Source organism: Varanus komodoensis, unplaced genomic scaffold (genome assembly GCF_004798865.1).
Source record: "Varanus komodoensis strain SLA01 unplaced genomic scaffold, ASM479886v1 scaffold1, whole genome shotgun sequence".
Taxonomy (NCBI): domain Eukaryota; kingdom Metazoa; phylum Chordata; class Lepidosauria; order Squamata; family Varanidae; genus Varanus; species Varanus komodoensis.
Genome location: NW_025335268.1, coordinates 17,128,293 through 17,144,170, shown reverse-complemented (window position 1 = coordinate 17,144,170; position 15,878 = coordinate 17,128,293). Strand labels below are relative to the sequence as shown.

The following is a 15,878-nucleotide window of genomic DNA, read 5'->3' as shown; positions in this document are numbered from 1 at the left end:
TGATTTGTTCACAAGTCCTTGCATTTGTCCTGGTAACTTACTGACAGCAGTGGAGCTCTTTTAGCAAGAATGTAACCTGCTGACAGAAAAAGACTGCATTTAGTAGCCTCCCTGCCACATTCTCCATCAGCCACAGCTTCTGTACCAAGCCCAAGGGTAATCCCCCCAAAAGTGCCATACAATAACCCAGTCCTGAATCACGAGATCGCCTGTGCCACTGCGCCTGCAGCTAGGTTATCATGGTCCAGGAACAGCCACTGTTGGCATAGGTCAATCCTAGCAGCTGAAGCTTCCTTCGTCTCAAGTGACAAAGATGAATCTGTAACCCCAGGTTATGTACCTGTTTATTCAGGGGAAATGTAACCCATGAATGAACAGGAAGAGAAACTGGCTGATTTCCCAGACCGGTGACTCCCACCCTCAGTGCTTCCATCTTGCCAGTTTATTACATAGTCCTCACCCAGCCTAGCACTGTGTCCAAGTACCAGTCCAGAGCCTACATGCATGTCCACACCTAATCCAGATATTATGGGGAGGCAGAGCTGGGTCTCATCCACAAGCTAATGAGACCTTTCCCCAAGTCCATGATGGCCACTCCCAGCAGCTTCATACAGCTGTTAAACAGCACCACGGTCAAAATAACGCCCTGCCACATCCCCATAGCGCAGGTGCCAAAGGGGCAAGGTGCGCTGGCCAAGCAGCATTCTCTGAGACCAACCCCACAGCTCTCTCAGTGTTAGACTATGACTCCTATCACTCCTGACAGCTGGCCATGTTGGCTGGGGCTGATGGGAGTTAAGAGTCCAGACACATCTGGAGAGCCACAAGTCATCAGCCCCCTCACTCCTGATTTAAGAAGAAAGCTGTGGTGAGACACTGAACTATTCTTGGTCCCCTAGTTGACAGAGAGAAGCATCAACCAGGGAAAGGAGTCTGCATGCATTGCAGGATATTGCCTGCAACGTGACATACACGGGGGAAGGACTATACACTCAAAGCAAGTATAGCTGAGGAACAGTCTGCTCCACCTTCAACCTGGGGGCCACTGATATTTCCACTCTGCAGTCCCACTGCTTGAGAAAGGAGAATTAAAACTGTTCAGAGGCATCTACTCTCATCAATTATGTAAATTTCTCCAAGGCTGTAACTGAGCCCTGCCTTGCTCCATTGTCTATTTTTTCCCTTCTATCCTTCATTTGTCCTTTGCACGGACACCCCAAAGCTCTCCTGCTTCTCCAGGTTTGTGAATTCTTTCCTTCCTGTTTGGTCCCAGTGTCCATGTAATGTATGGTGACCCAGAGCCCAATGATGTTTGTTGATTTGCATCCAGATGTGATGGACACTTAACTCCTACCATTCTCAGCCAATATGGTCAATGGCCATGCTGACTGGGAATGGTGGACATTGCAATCTAACACATCTGGAGGCTCCAGCTTTGAGAAAGCTGTCTTGGACTGTAACTTCTTATGCCATGTTCATACCTGTTCATTATCTACCACAGCTTCCCTCAAAAATCCATGGAAGTTCAATTTGGTGATAAGACTCATCCATTACTATTAGAAATCCTCGGGATCCTCTCACAAAACTACAATTCCCACAATTTCCTGGGGTGGAATGTTAAGCCAGCATACATCTAACATGTAGATACACTCATAATCACAGGAGCAAACTAGACAGAATGTTAAATGCTGTAAACAAAATTGTATCTCCTGAACATGAATAAAAATAGGGTCCAGAGGAGAATCCAATCTGGACTGTGGCATGGAGAAGCAACTGTTTCCCCTGTGCCATTTTCCTGACAAGAACAGCTCCAAAAGCTGCTGTGTGTACAAATAACAACTCTCCAAGGCATATAACAGAAGGGGGCAGGGGGCAAGGAACATTTGGTCAGGAAAATGGTGCAGGGGAAAATATTAAAAGTCTAAAAAAGAGCCCTCTTCCCACATCATGGTCACAGTTCAAATCAGGAATATCTGCAGCTGCATTTGAGATAGATGGCTAGATAGACGGACAGACAAAGGTATCCATCATATTGTATATTTTGGCCCTTGGACAAGGCTGGTATCATGGATATTTTAAGGCCTTTTACAAAGTGTCCAGCAGGTGTCACTGCTTGCCTAAAAACACAGGCTAGAGGTACAGGCACAGCTCCAGTACAGGACATCTGGGCAAATGCCAAGGAGCAAACCTATTAAACATTGACAATGTTAGTTGCATATTACTGTCCTCAGTGCATTTTTCTTTTTCATACAAAGCAGGCTCAGGTGGCCCAAGATCTGACTGAAAAATATTAAGGCAGGAAAGTGACTTAACTATTTTTCCCTCTTGACTATTTTTCCACTGAAAAGCACCCTCTAGCTGTTTCTGTACCAGCATGGAAAAGGTATGGGTAATTTCCCACTGTGAGTGGAAACGCAGTGGTGGGGGTGGGGGGGGGTTGCACAGCAAAACACCCAGATGGGAAAGAGCTAAACCACCCACCCACAAACTATTCCATCATTCAGATCCACTGCCTACCAAGGTTGCTTTGGTTATAGATCAGAAAATGAGGAAAGAGGCGCACACTTGGCTTGTAACATCTATGTTGGCACTTAGGAAAATCCAATAGAGAACTGCACCACTAGCTGGCAAAGCTAGGAGGCTAGGAATGGCATTTTCCTTTCAGAATGCCTTCTGGATGCTTTCTACAATGAACAGATCCATTCAATGCCATCAGAAAAGTGCTACAGAAAACTTGTTCCTAGTATTACCATCATTTCTCCTGCATAATCAAATAAGATCCCTCCTGCTGGCAGCCCAGGCATAACTATGATGAAAACCCAGAGTGGGTCTCATGCTGGATTATGTCATGGGAGCCCTTAACAACACACCTTTCCTCTGCCTGAATTCAGAGAGGCATATCTGTGCACATGGCAAGCAGTGCTCCCTTGTCCTGCTAACATCATCCTTTGATTTACAGCGTACAGTTGTTCCAGTACATAGGAGGGATGAAAAGAATGCTTGCACTTTTCATTTGCTCACACCTGGGGGAACGTGAAACATCTTTCCTTCCCTGACACAAAAACAGAAAGTAGCCACACAAGCCCATTCTGGTCTTTTGGGAGGGACAGAAAATGCATAAAAACCTGCACATTATTTAGCTCCAGATTCTGCAACATACAGGACAATCTAATCAAGCCATCCACACACTGAAGTACTGTTTAGGCTGATGTGTTTACTTGGCATATGAAGAATGACGAATTGTCCAAAACAAGACCAGTCACTCACAGATTTAAGTCAAGGCTTCTTTGGACCATGGAAGAGGAAGTCCACCCCTCCTCCCGGTTGTTGGTCTTTTGCAATAGATCTCATGTCCTCAAATGAACATTTAATGAATCCTCACCTTGGGTAAAATGGTGATGGGCCACCAGGATCCAAAGCAAGGACATGAGCTGAAAACAGAAGCTCCTGAGCATGGTCAGTCTCACCCTACCGAGATAGTTACCTATAAGAACATGAAGGCAAAATCAGACTAATATGCTCTTGGCATCTTTACAGTGCTATGAGGAACTTCACATTCCAAACTTTATTATTACTACAAGTTAGCATCATTTCCTTTGAGGTATGTTCAGCTTGGTACAGGATACTTAAAGAAACAATAACAAAAATTAAAAACACTTTAAGCCAGAGATAAGTAAAATGACAAAGTTAATCCTATTGAATATATTTGTAAAAGAGAAATAAAAGAAAAAATCAACTGTTTTTGTTGACAACTGCAAGGCAATTAATAGCAAATAACAGAAAGGCACCTTGGATGTTGGCAATATCTTGGTGGAAAAAGAAAATATGGGATATATCAATTAATGAAAAGTTGATACAGGAGTTAAGACTATATTGTAGAATAAAGAAAAAAGATACTTTTAGGAAGGACTGGTGAAAATCTATATATCATATAAAGAAGGGTTCATATAGAATGCTTTTAGAAGGTTATAGAAAACTCTGGGCCTCATGAAAAAGGAAGATTAAAAAGGAATTAAACAGGACAAATTAACATGGATCAAATCAGGGCATGAATTATGTATTTATAGGTATTAATACAGATGCATTCTATTTGCTTTTGTAGGTATTATTTTTGAAAATGTAATAAAATTTTAATTTAAAAAGTATGTCCAGTTGACCCATTGCCACTTTGTCTTCAGATGCTTTGGCATTCCTATTCTCTTCAGCCTCAAGATTAAATGTGCTAGAACAATGAGTGTGCAGAGTTCACCCTGTGCACTCCAAAAGCAATACACCATGGCTCATGAGACCCTTTCATTACCTCATTTGCCTTCAGACCCTCTGTGCCTCTTCTTATGGAAAAAGAAAAACTGCTCCCACACCCATGCAGCAATATTTTCAATCATGGAGCCTTAATTTTGAAGGTGTTACATTATTTGTTCCTTCCCTAAGGTGAGCCTTAAGTGTACTGAGCCAGACAGCTGAAAACATGGCTTTTGCAAACTGTACATTGAAAAAAAAAATCACACATGTTAAGAGTTGCTTGACAATCATATTGATGAAGTCTGGCTAAGTTCAATGGGGCTTATTCCCAGGTCAAAGAGTATACAACTGCAGCCTAAATATTAATGTTCCTTCTGTCTTTGGTGGAGCCTAAGGAGAAGGGAGAGCAGACAATTACTATCTCTGTCACGGAAAGGTGTTGGATACGATTGGGAGCATATCATGGAGATATGGGTGAGACTAAGAGATGGAAATCAGAAGTTCACCAATCCATAGTTTAAAACTATGTTGATCTATTGCTACATGTCTCCTGGCAGAGTAACTGATGGAGAGTTCCAGCTGCCATTTCTCTGTCTAAAAGAGTATTGTGGTTTCTTTAAATGGTTAGGCTTAGTCATTGTCATGTCTTATTTGTATCCTACCTTTATGACACCTCAGGCAGCCTATATATTGGTCTATATGGCCTAATATATAGCCCAGCATATGGCCCCTTCCCTTCCTCCAAAGAACTCCATGCAGCAAGCAGGGAAGTATTGTATCCTTACAGAAATAACAGGAGAGAAAGTGCTTGCTAGGCAGAAAGTTCCTTGCCCAAGGCCATCCAACAAATTTCTCTCAGAGGTACGCTGCACATATTGGGAGGCACCATTTGGCTGATATACCTGCATCATGAAACTTAAGGTTTGTTGATTTTTTAAAAACTTTGGCTTCAGAAAATTAAAGAATATCATTGTAAAAAAACCCTTAGAAAGCTAGACACAAGGGCAAATAGGAATTAAGAGAATCATTTGAAGCCAACTTATTTTATGAGTTGAGGTTTGTTCACAATGTCTGACTTTATGGGATTGACAATTCAGGGGAAAAATGAGGTTAACACAATCAGGCTTAAGGTAGAAGCAATCCAGTAAGATGGAAGACTGTTGATAAATCAGTAACTGATAACTGGTGCTCTAAATTTTAGAATCTTAAAACTAGGAAAGTATACAAAGCGATAACCCTTCTTTCTTCAAGGAGAGACTTCTGCTGAAACACAACAGGACATGCATGAGAGATTCCTAAGTTTTAGGGCAGGAAACAAAGTATATCCAACCTCTATTCTTCCTCAAATGCCAAGTTTCACCCAATGACATTTCTACAGACTAAGCTTAACTACTACTACTATTATTGTTGTTGTTATTATTATTATTACTACATTGCATTTATATTCCATATTTTTTCCTCTTGCAAGGAAGTCAAGATGGCCTTCAAAGTTCTCTTTTATCCTTATAACAACAACCCTGTGAGGTAGCTTGGGCTGAGAGTGAGTGGCTGGCCCGAAGTCCCTTTGGGAGTTTTATGGCCAGGTGCGGACTGGAGCCTGGATCTCCTAGCCTGGATCCAGCACCCTCATCACCACACCACACTGGCTGCACTTATTTCCTGCATGTCTAGTGCTACCATTCGGTGGAGTGTGACAGCCTTTTCTGGCTGAGGGGCAAAAATTGCATAGAACTGTGTGTGCCATGTAGCACGCCCTGTCTTCTGCCATCAGGATGCTGCACTTTACCAAGCATCCAGTTTGGTCAGCTTTTACACATGGAATAGAAGTGACATCTTGTCCTTGACTCCAGGTAGCAACATGTCATGGACTGATTTTGATTCTTCTAACGTAGGGGTGGGCAAATTGTGGCCTTCCAAGTGTTTTGTCCCACAACTTGTAACAAACCACTGACCTAGCCAATGATCAGAACAGAATGTATGTATGTTTGTGTACATTATATTTATATCCTGCCTTTTTTTCTTGTAAGGGTCTGATGATATCCTACATGATCTTCCTCTCCATTTCATCCTCACAACAACCCTGTCAGGTAGAGTAGGTTGCGAGTCATTGACTGACCCAAAGTCACCCACTCAGCTTCACAGTCAAGTAGGGACTTGAACTTGGATCTCCTGAGTCCCAGTCCAGCACCCTAACCACTACACCACACTGTGCTCATTTGCAGGAGCGGGTCACTTGTGACCTTCCTGATGTTTTGTAGGCCAAAACATCCAGAAAGCCACAAGTTGCCTATTCCTGCAAAAATTCTCAGCACTCCAAACTACAATTCCCAAGATTCTTGGATTGAAGCCACAATAGTTAAATAGGCATAAAACTGATGTAAGGTTGTAGCGTAGAACTATCTCAAAGTGAGTTCCATTGTGAAGGGGTCATAATGCTACTCCAAGAGAATGACATCTGTGTCAGAGCTGTTGATTACAGTGAAATAAAATGTGCTCCTACTGAAAGGATATTTTGGATGGGTTTTCAAACAAAGATTCTAATCATGTGTGAATATTAAAGGCTGTTATTTTTATTAGCCTACATAAAATGCTGGTCGTGTTCTGCTGTGAGTAACTGTACTCTACTGCTTCCCAAAGTCTCATTGTTGTTACAATAGGTTAGAAGATTCTCTTTCACTTCCTGCTCCAAAGTATTGTGATGTGGTGTGGTGCTTTGTGCTGCTGAACAGCTGCTGCATTTCAGGGAAGGGCAAAATGATTCCTGTGAATCTTATAAAATAATTTATGGATTAAGGATGAACAGTTGGCAGCCAATTCCTCCTGAGCTGTTACAACCCCAGCTGAATACTGCATGTCATTGAAAAGGTCATTTCTCTGTTCCATTCCCAATAAAGTCTTCAAAGCAGAGATATTACCTCTTGGAGATCCAGGTCATCATAAAGCGTTTTTTCCTAATTGTTTCTCCATGCACTACAATTGCTTATGCAACCACTTCAGCACCAAAGGATCCTTCTGAATTACTGGTCTCTTTAGCAATTCTGGAGGATTCTCACCATCATAACTGAATCTCTCTAATGGCCAATTGTGGGGGATAACTTGATCACGGTAGGGTGGAAAAAGTCACTAATTCTAACAGCAAAAGTGATCATGAAAAACTATACTTAAATTTGTAACTGATTGGCTTTCTTTGTTTACCTGGGGTGGAGTTCACCAGATAGGGTCATCTCCATAAACGAGGTATGTCTGCAGGGGCCTTTCAGGGTGGAGTTACAGGCCATGGAATAGACCTGGGTTTACTGGACAGGCAATGGAGAAATAGAGTTGCCAAATCACAGATTTGTAGATGGAAATGTCTGTTTGGAAGATCAGTAAATTTAAGATGCGCCAGGACAGGAAAGGGTTATTGTGGATTTTATTGGATTAGACAGGTTTGTAAATAGGATATTGGCTTCCCTGCTTTAGAAGGTCAACTGATAATACCATAGAATTATTAGACTGACAAGCTATAGAGGCTAAATCAGATGGATTATGGGACTGAGGCAAGGTATTCAGGAAGAGGGAAAACATATATTATTGTTCCAACCCAGAAACACACCTTCTGTTGTTGGTGGTTAACAAGCAGCACATGTCATCCCCAGCAACCAATGGTTCAATAACTGTGTGGATGTAAGCCCTAAGTTTGGGTAATCATATTGTGTGAACCCAGTCACTGTACTTCCAGGTGGATGCCTAAGATGTTTCAAAAGGCTATCTAAAAAGGTAACATGGAGATGCGACAAACATTTGTATCAGACAAGAACATTCTGATAGAGGGAATCAACATATTCTCTGTTAATTGTACATCTGGAAGCAAACCCTGGGTTTCCCTTACTTCTGGGTAATGTGTAAACTAGGGTCTCAGTGGATTAGGGGGTGAATGGTATAGAAGTTGCTGCTTTCTGGAATCTGCCTTAATTGGATTCCAAAATATGGCTTTTTCTCATCGTTCCCCTCGGGGCTGCAAGGTGAAAAGAAATGCTTTTATTTAGGAGTGGGAGGGAGTTCCCCCAAAAGGCCCTCGACCCCCAGGTGCCTCCCAGTCCTCTTGAAGGTTATGCATTCCTGGGCCCACTCCGGGCCCAGATCGCTGCCCTCCTGGGGGTGGGGGGAGCTGTCGGGGATGACTCCGTCACCCCACGGATTCCCGGCTCCGCAAGGTCGCCTCCGGGGCTGCGAAAGACGAAGGAACCTCTCATGATTACCCCTCCCCGCGGCTCCGCGCAGCCCCACGTGCTCCTGCCGCCAGACAGACCGACATCCCTCACTGACATCCTCTTCGCGGGAGAGCCCCACCCCAAGGTAGGGCGGGAGCGGCAGCCCCTTCCCGAGCGCACATGGGGCTCTGCCCTTTGCGGGGGGGTCCTCCCCGCTCCTCCCCCGGCGCACATGCTCCGGATTTCTCCATCCAGCTATAACCGTCACTTCAGCGTCGCTGAGCACCTGGAGGGCCCGGGATGAATGGGCCCAGGGCGCTCGCGCCTCGCGGGGCATCTCCGTGGGACTGCCCCATCTGCCGCCCGTGCGCTCCCCAGGCCGCCGCGGCGCGCTCGTCTCGCCCTCCTCGTGTGCGTGGGATCCTTCCTCGCAAGCCAGCCTCCCTCGCCTTTCAGCGCTCCCTTCTCCGCCTTCCCTCAGTCCCTCCCTTCCCCTCCCTGCCCTAGAGCGCGGCTTTCCCACCTCGGACCCCCGCGCCCGCCTTCCCCCCCCCCCCCCCCGCGGCTTCCCTCCGTCCTCACCTCGGCGATCGTGGCGGCAGCTCCTTTCTCTCCCCTGGGGGCGTGCCTGTTTGCCTGCCTGCCTACCTCTCTGGCCCGGGACTAGCGTGCTGGGGATCGGCGGAGGGGGGTCGCCATGCCATGCCTTACCCTGCCCGAGCACGGCGATGGGATGGGGAGGGGGGCTTCGGGAGGCGCAGCGAAGCTGCCCGCCAGCCTCCCCGCTCCTCCGGCTGCTGCCGCCGCCGCCGCCCCTGCTGCAGCAGCCGCCGCCGTGCGCCGCCGCCGCCGCCGTGCACGCTCAGGCCGGCTGCCAGGGGCTGCGTGTGGCTACACATCCCTGCTCCCTCCCTGGGACATTCCGCCTCCCGCAGCCCGGCTGCTGTGAGAGGAGGGAGGCAGCCAGCAAAGCCAAGGCCCCCAAACCGCACGCGGGTCCCCCCCCCACTGCGAGCACGCGCACGCCCCTTGCCCAACCCCGCTCACCTCTTACCTGCGATTCCTTCAGCCCCGACAAGGGGTGGGGAGGAGAGGAGGAGAGGCGGCTTTCCATGAACTGGGAGCAGGCTTGGCGCCTCCCCCGCCTCCCTCCCTCCCACTCAGGCCAGGAGTTCTTCGCCCCCCTTTCTCATCTCTTTTTGGAAAACTGGCCCGCTTTTCTGGCCTGGTCCACCCAGATCTCCCTTCTGGGGATTCGAATTCGGGACTGTCTGGACCAGGGAGGAAGGCCGAGGCCCCTGAAGGCCCCGTGGCCTGAAGAGAGGTGTCCCAGAGCTTATCAGTTGTTGCTGCTGCTTTTAACGAGAAAAGCTTTGGAAGGTTCATAAAACCATGTGAACAGTCAGGGCTCTTAATACATGGGCCTGATGGACACTTGCCAGTGGGCCCCATACTAATCTGTGTATGTTAACCCTTGGAAAATTTCCAAACTTAACAGTAGTTGTAGTTGTCATAGGGACCCCAGTACACTGCTTTGCCTGGGGCCCATAATGCTGTTAAGATGGCCCTGTGAACAGTGACTGGTTTTCTCTCTCTGTCTCCACCCTTCTCTCTCTCTCACCGTTATTCTCTGCTTGTTCCAAAAGAGGAGGGAATACAGCAGACTTCAAAGCCAGTTGGCCTGTAGAACTCATGGCCACTGGATATTTGTGATGGCAGCCAGCAGATAAATAAAATGGATTTTAGGAAAAAGTTGAATGAATGTAAGGAGAACAGATCTAAGGAAGGGCTGTAACTCACTGGCAGAGTACGTGTGTTGCTTGTGAAATTCCCAGGTCCATCCCCCAGTTTCTCCAGGCAAGGAAAGTCCTTCTGGAAACCCCTGGGAGCAGCTGCCTGTCCATGTCAACAGTACTACTAGTAGTCTGACCAAGTACAAGGCAGTGCTCCCTATATTGTTGATCATTGCCAGCTATGGGAGCCCAAAATGAAGCTTGTTTTCAGAAGCTGCTGAGGATTAACAATAGATGATGGATATCACTATTATGCCCTACTTGTAAGGCTCACAGAGGCATCTGTCTGCCAGCTACTGTCAGTGGGCAGAAGGCTTGGCTGTGAGATCGATACATCTGACAGGTTGTAAATCTGATGTTCAAAGCAGGACAGAGAAGGCAGAAATGTTTCATTTTATTCAGGAAAAGATCCTGGTGTTACCCCTTGCCTTGTTTGTGATAAACCTCCTAAATCATCTCCTTTCAGCCTAAGGACAGTGGTGCTGCCCAGGGTCCCATAGCCCAGTCCGTGATCACCCCAGAAGTCAGCTGAAGCAAATGCCATTTTATTCCTGTAGTCACTACAGTGCATTGAAGCAAGTTTAAAATGTAAAATTTGGCATCTCAGTCGTTTCTTGAATAAGGTCTGCAATTGTTCTAATATGTCAGAAATATAGAAGCAGTTATAAAGCATCAAATGGGTGTTGGTGCAGGGAAGCAAAAAATATTAATTGTCTGAGATGTGGCTGTCTAAAGGGATGCTCCCTAAGATAGTTATGTCCAGATTCTAAAATTATCTAGCTGTACCACTATGGAGATGCCATCCTGCATGGGGCAATGGCATTTGAGGAGCAATCACAGAAAGCATTGGTAAAGCCTTTGTAACAATGGGATGAGAAAGTGTGCAGAAAAAAGCACAAAACAAAGCACAAAATATCTTGGCTCCAATAGCAATTTTCTATAGTTACAGAGGTCATCACTATTCAGGCATTTCAGTGTACCATTTCATGGCAGCAAAAGCTTCAAGTGGCTTTTTCCAGACTTGGTCAAGAATTCTATGATGAGAGGGTTTTTCCCTCTACTCTTTTTCCAAGTGCCAGTCTAGGCTTTTAAGTTCACCATTCATTGGATCTTGAAAAGCAGAACTTAACTGAATTTTACCAGAAATAAGTCCACCTATAGAAATCCCATTGCAGAACAGACCCCTCACTCAAATTAAGCCTCAACAAGAACTGAAACACGGAGAGAGTTGTACCTCCTTGACTAATTCTAAAAGTCAACAACAGAGAAGATGAGTGCAGGCAACATTCATCAGGTAGATGTACTAACTTTGATCCATGTTCTGTGAACGTTTTAGGCAAAGCAGATTCCTTTCCTTAGGGAAGAACAGAGCATAGAAGAGAACCGTGAAGAACTTGCACAAGATTCTCTGGCCCTTCGTATCTTCTTTTGCCTACTCCAACATATATCCCCAAGGGCTTCTTGAACTAATGAGCTGCTGGATCAGAATCAGGAAGATTTTTTAATCTCCCCTTGCTGCCACATGATCAAAAATATATTTATCATGAACAGATCCTACTGTGTGAGAAGGAGCCTCCATGCAGGTGAGGTGTTTCGCTATCATTCCACCTGAAACTTCCTTAGCAGGCTTCCCTCTCAAATTGCCATCCCCAACAGACAAGAGGAGAATTACCTGCTAAAATCAGCTGGTGCCGCTCTCCTTTCTTGGCTGGCTGAAACCTGCTCTTTGCAGACAGCTGGACATCAGTGGCATAACGCAGACGCGGAGTAGAGGGAACAAGATTATATTATGATATCCCCCCTCCATCCACACCCCCACACAGAGGGACATTCCACAATGCAAAGAGAAAAAAAATGAAGCACTTTGCTACTCAGGAACGTGATGAAACACTCCCTGCCCCATTCTAATCCCTAAAGGGAGGTGGAGGAGCTGTGGGGGGTGACGGGCAGTGGAAACCAGCTGGAGAAAAACTACGGACCCCACCAAGCTGCCAACTCAAATTAGCATCTCATAAATTGGCATTCACTCCAGGTCAGTCTGAAGCAAACACATGTGCAAAAGTCAATGTGCCAGTTGGACTACATGAATTGAAATAAATGTTCCCCCTGCCACACTTGTGCTCCCACCCTCTTTTCCCTTTCCGTCCAGGCCCACAACAAATACAAGCAGCTTGCTGGCCCTGCAGCAATGTAACCCAATGCCTAGCTATTGTTCCCCCTTCCCCTGAGGTCTATATTTGACTCTGAAGCCACACTCTGTGTGTGCATGTGTGTGTGTGCATGTGCGTGTGCATATATATATATCCATCCATCCTTGTGTGTGTGTGTGTGTACACTTTGGTATTCTACACGACATTCCCAGGATGCCCAGGATTGCTTAAAAATAACTTCTATGGGCAGTAGGTGTGTGCACTTGGGAGAGAAGATGAGAGGGAGGAAGGATCAGCAAAGGTGAAAAAGGCTTTTACAGCTCTTCCCTTTACAATTTTCACCATTTTCATCCATCTGCCAGCTAATTGAGGCTGATTTTCTTGAAATATAACAACGTTCACATGTTGCAGCATAGACCTCTCAAATCACCATCCATCAACACTTGCCCCCAATCCCAAAAGCCACAATCAGCTTCCTCTCTGGAAATGTGGGGCAGGGGAATTGTGCTGTTGCACAAAGACACTTCTGCTCCCTGTGGCACAGGTTGGTCAGGATTATGAAGGTTAATCCAGGCTGGAGAGGAAGGGACTGAGGTGTTTATCCTCAGATCAGGGCAGGGATTCATGGATTCGGATCCTGCACAGAATCCGTGGGAATGGTTTGATCCTTTAGTTCCTAAAATTCAGTGAGGCCAAAGGGAAGTATGCCCAATTCCTTGCTCAAAGACAAGACCACTAGCTCCCATGCAGCTCAGACTGTGTCACCTAGACCATAGCATGGGCATCAGCTGCACTGCATGGAAGTACCTACAGAGCAAGTGCTTAATTCGGCATGCCCCGCTCATCCAACCTCAAGCTGCAGAACACCTGGCAGCTGCTGAATGCCTACAGTGCCACTGCTCCTGCTACCACTTTTGCTGAGTTCAGGGACACCTAGCTTTAAACCCCAGCAAAACTGCAGAATGCACAGAAAGAGCCCTGCTGGACTAGACCAAAGACTTAACTATTCCAGCATCCTGTTTTCTGCACTTGACCAAGCAGATATACTTCTTGGGAAACCCCAAAGTAGGACATGGGATTAATAGTTCTTTCACACTATTGTTCCCCAGAGCATATTGCCTCAGGTCCTGGAGAGAGCATAAAGCAGTGAACTGCAAATCCATGTTCAAAATCTGGCTGCCTGGGGTTCCCCAAAAGCCTTCTACCTCCTTTCCTCCAGCAAGCAATCCTTTGGTGAGTTCCAGGCTTTTGCACAATTACTTTTCCATTCAAAAGGGTTGGAATGCCTCTCCTTTTCAACTAAAATATGCTGGCCTTTTGGCCTCAAACTCTTTAGCTTTCTTTTTTGCCCAAGCTCTGAAACTGACACTGGCCCTTGGGCTGAAAGAGGTTCATCATATCTCTGACAGCACATGTGTGAACAAGGTGTGCAGTGCAAGTTGATACATGCTCACCTGGCTTTGGTGCCATATAGTTCAGTGGGATTTAAGTCAGTATAGGATTGCAGCTTCAGTGTCATGACCCACGTGGGGTTCAAACCTTGGGATTCATTTTCCATTACTGCTCTTTCAATTCAACCTCCATCTTTTGCATATCCCTGAGGGTTCTGTCATGGCTCATAGCCAGAGCCAACACATTTACTTAAGCTTGAAGCTTCCTAAATGTGGGACCAAGACATAAGAGATCCCAATCAATGCAGTGGGAGTCATCTGTTTGTTGTCAGTCACCATGGTAGAACAAGGGCCCACCCACAGAATCCGAGAATTAAATAAGAGAAATACTGTAAATAGTGTTTGATTTCTTAGGATTCTTAATTCTAGAAGTGTTTCTTGGAAGCTAAAAGGGAGTGTTAGTGCTTGGCTGACTTTATGCCAGCCTAGCTGAAGAACTGTACCCTAAGGCTACAATAAACTGGATGCTGCTGCTGGTTGGATTTCATAGTGCTTTTGTTACAAATGAAGAGAAATACTGTAATGAGCATACTGACTCAGTACTAATTGAATAGTCTGAACTCTTGCTTGCAAATGAAATGGTAGGAAAGGATTTGGGGCCATCGCGTTTATAGTGGAGAAGGAACATTGATCATTATAGAAAGAAAGTCGTATCACTGCCATCACTGAGTCACTTCTGTGAATGGTCCCTGTGCCTGATTAGCCTTGGAAACAGCATCTTAGAATGTACAATATTTGTGGACTATTTCTCAGTAAACTCTTCTATCATAGTGCCTTGCCTTGCATTCCTATCCATGCTTGCCAGAAAGCAAGTTCCCTTGGACCTACCTCACAGGGTTGTTGTGAGGACAAGATTGAGAGGAGCAGCAGGGTTGTGTAAGGCACCCTAAGTTTCTTGAAAGGAAAAAGAAGTGAGCTATAAATATAAGAAATACATAAATTAAATGGGATTTGCTTCTAAATATGCATGGTAATTCATAAGATGGAAGCTCCAAAACACATTGACCCAATGCATTTACTGAGGTATAAAGGCCAAGGAGTCAGTCACACAAGTGTCCTCTTTAACAGAATGTGTAATTTGTGACTCAGCCCTTAATGTCCCTGGAAATTGAAAATGCATCATATTTGAGCAGAGGAGATGTGATTCAGAGAACAATTCAAGCAGGACCCATTAAATAGCCTCTGTAGCTTGTACTTAGCTGCACTTTCCTAGAAGCCTCCATTCCAACTTTAATTTCTTTTTATATATAAATATACTTTTATATGTTATACAATGGGTGTGTGCACCTTCAAAGCCTAGTGTGCAAATGGGGATGCTGGTAAAAGCATGAGATCAGGAGGATCATTAAGGAGTTACATGAACTATTTGGACAAAGCTGCATGTGCACATGCTTGCATCCGCACCCACCCACCCACGCACCCACCCACCCACGCTACCCCGCACTGCAAGAAAATAATTTTCAGTGCCTTGGCATGAATGTTAGTTATTCTATTGGACCTGACCTTGAATACTTAGTCCTATTGCAGGAACTGCTAATACCATGTTGTAACAGGAATGGGGCATGTGCTCTCCTGTGTGTGTATTAAATGTGGCTGTTTTTCTTGTCAAAGTGTAACCATTTGTAGGTGGTAGTGTCAGCTCTATTAGAGTTATACTTCCAGCTGGCAGGCTCACATTTTCTTTGTCCTTTCCACATGCACATTGCGAGGATTTTACATCCATTTAATTATGCTGAAAGGGGATGGATTCCTCCATGAACTTCCCATTAAGTGTTAATTGGGACTTATTAGACCACAGCTTCTCTTTTGCCAATTTGGAATGTAAGCACACTGGTTTTGTTCTTGTCAAGTGCTTGATTCAAGAATTTACCAGCTATGCCAGAAACTAGCAATTCAACTATAAAAGAAGGCATTTCCTCTGGTGGGCAGCAATATAAATGGGAAATGCTAGAGTCCAGCTTGCCAGATTTTTTTGTGATACACAAGCTAACTTTGCTCTCTAGTACTGTGGCAGCTTTTTAAAGAATTATTGCAACTAATTATTTTCCT

The 15,878-nt window shown here is 45.3% G+C and overlaps 1 protein-coding gene across 1 annotated transcript in view; it reads right to left on the bottom strand.

Moving 5' to 3' along the window:
• The window catches only part of DLK2 (delta like non-canonical Notch ligand 2), a 65,132-nt gene that overhangs the window by 19,423 nt on the left and 29,831 nt on the right, over nucleotides 1-15,878 (bottom strand). Inside the window, exon 2 of the mRNA XM_044450648.1 lies at nucleotides 3,383-3,484. Within this exon, the coding sequence (XP_044306583.1) occupies nucleotides 3,383-3,484 (102 nt within the window). The remainder of the gene's footprint in view (nucleotides 1-3,382; nucleotides 3,485-15,878) is intronic.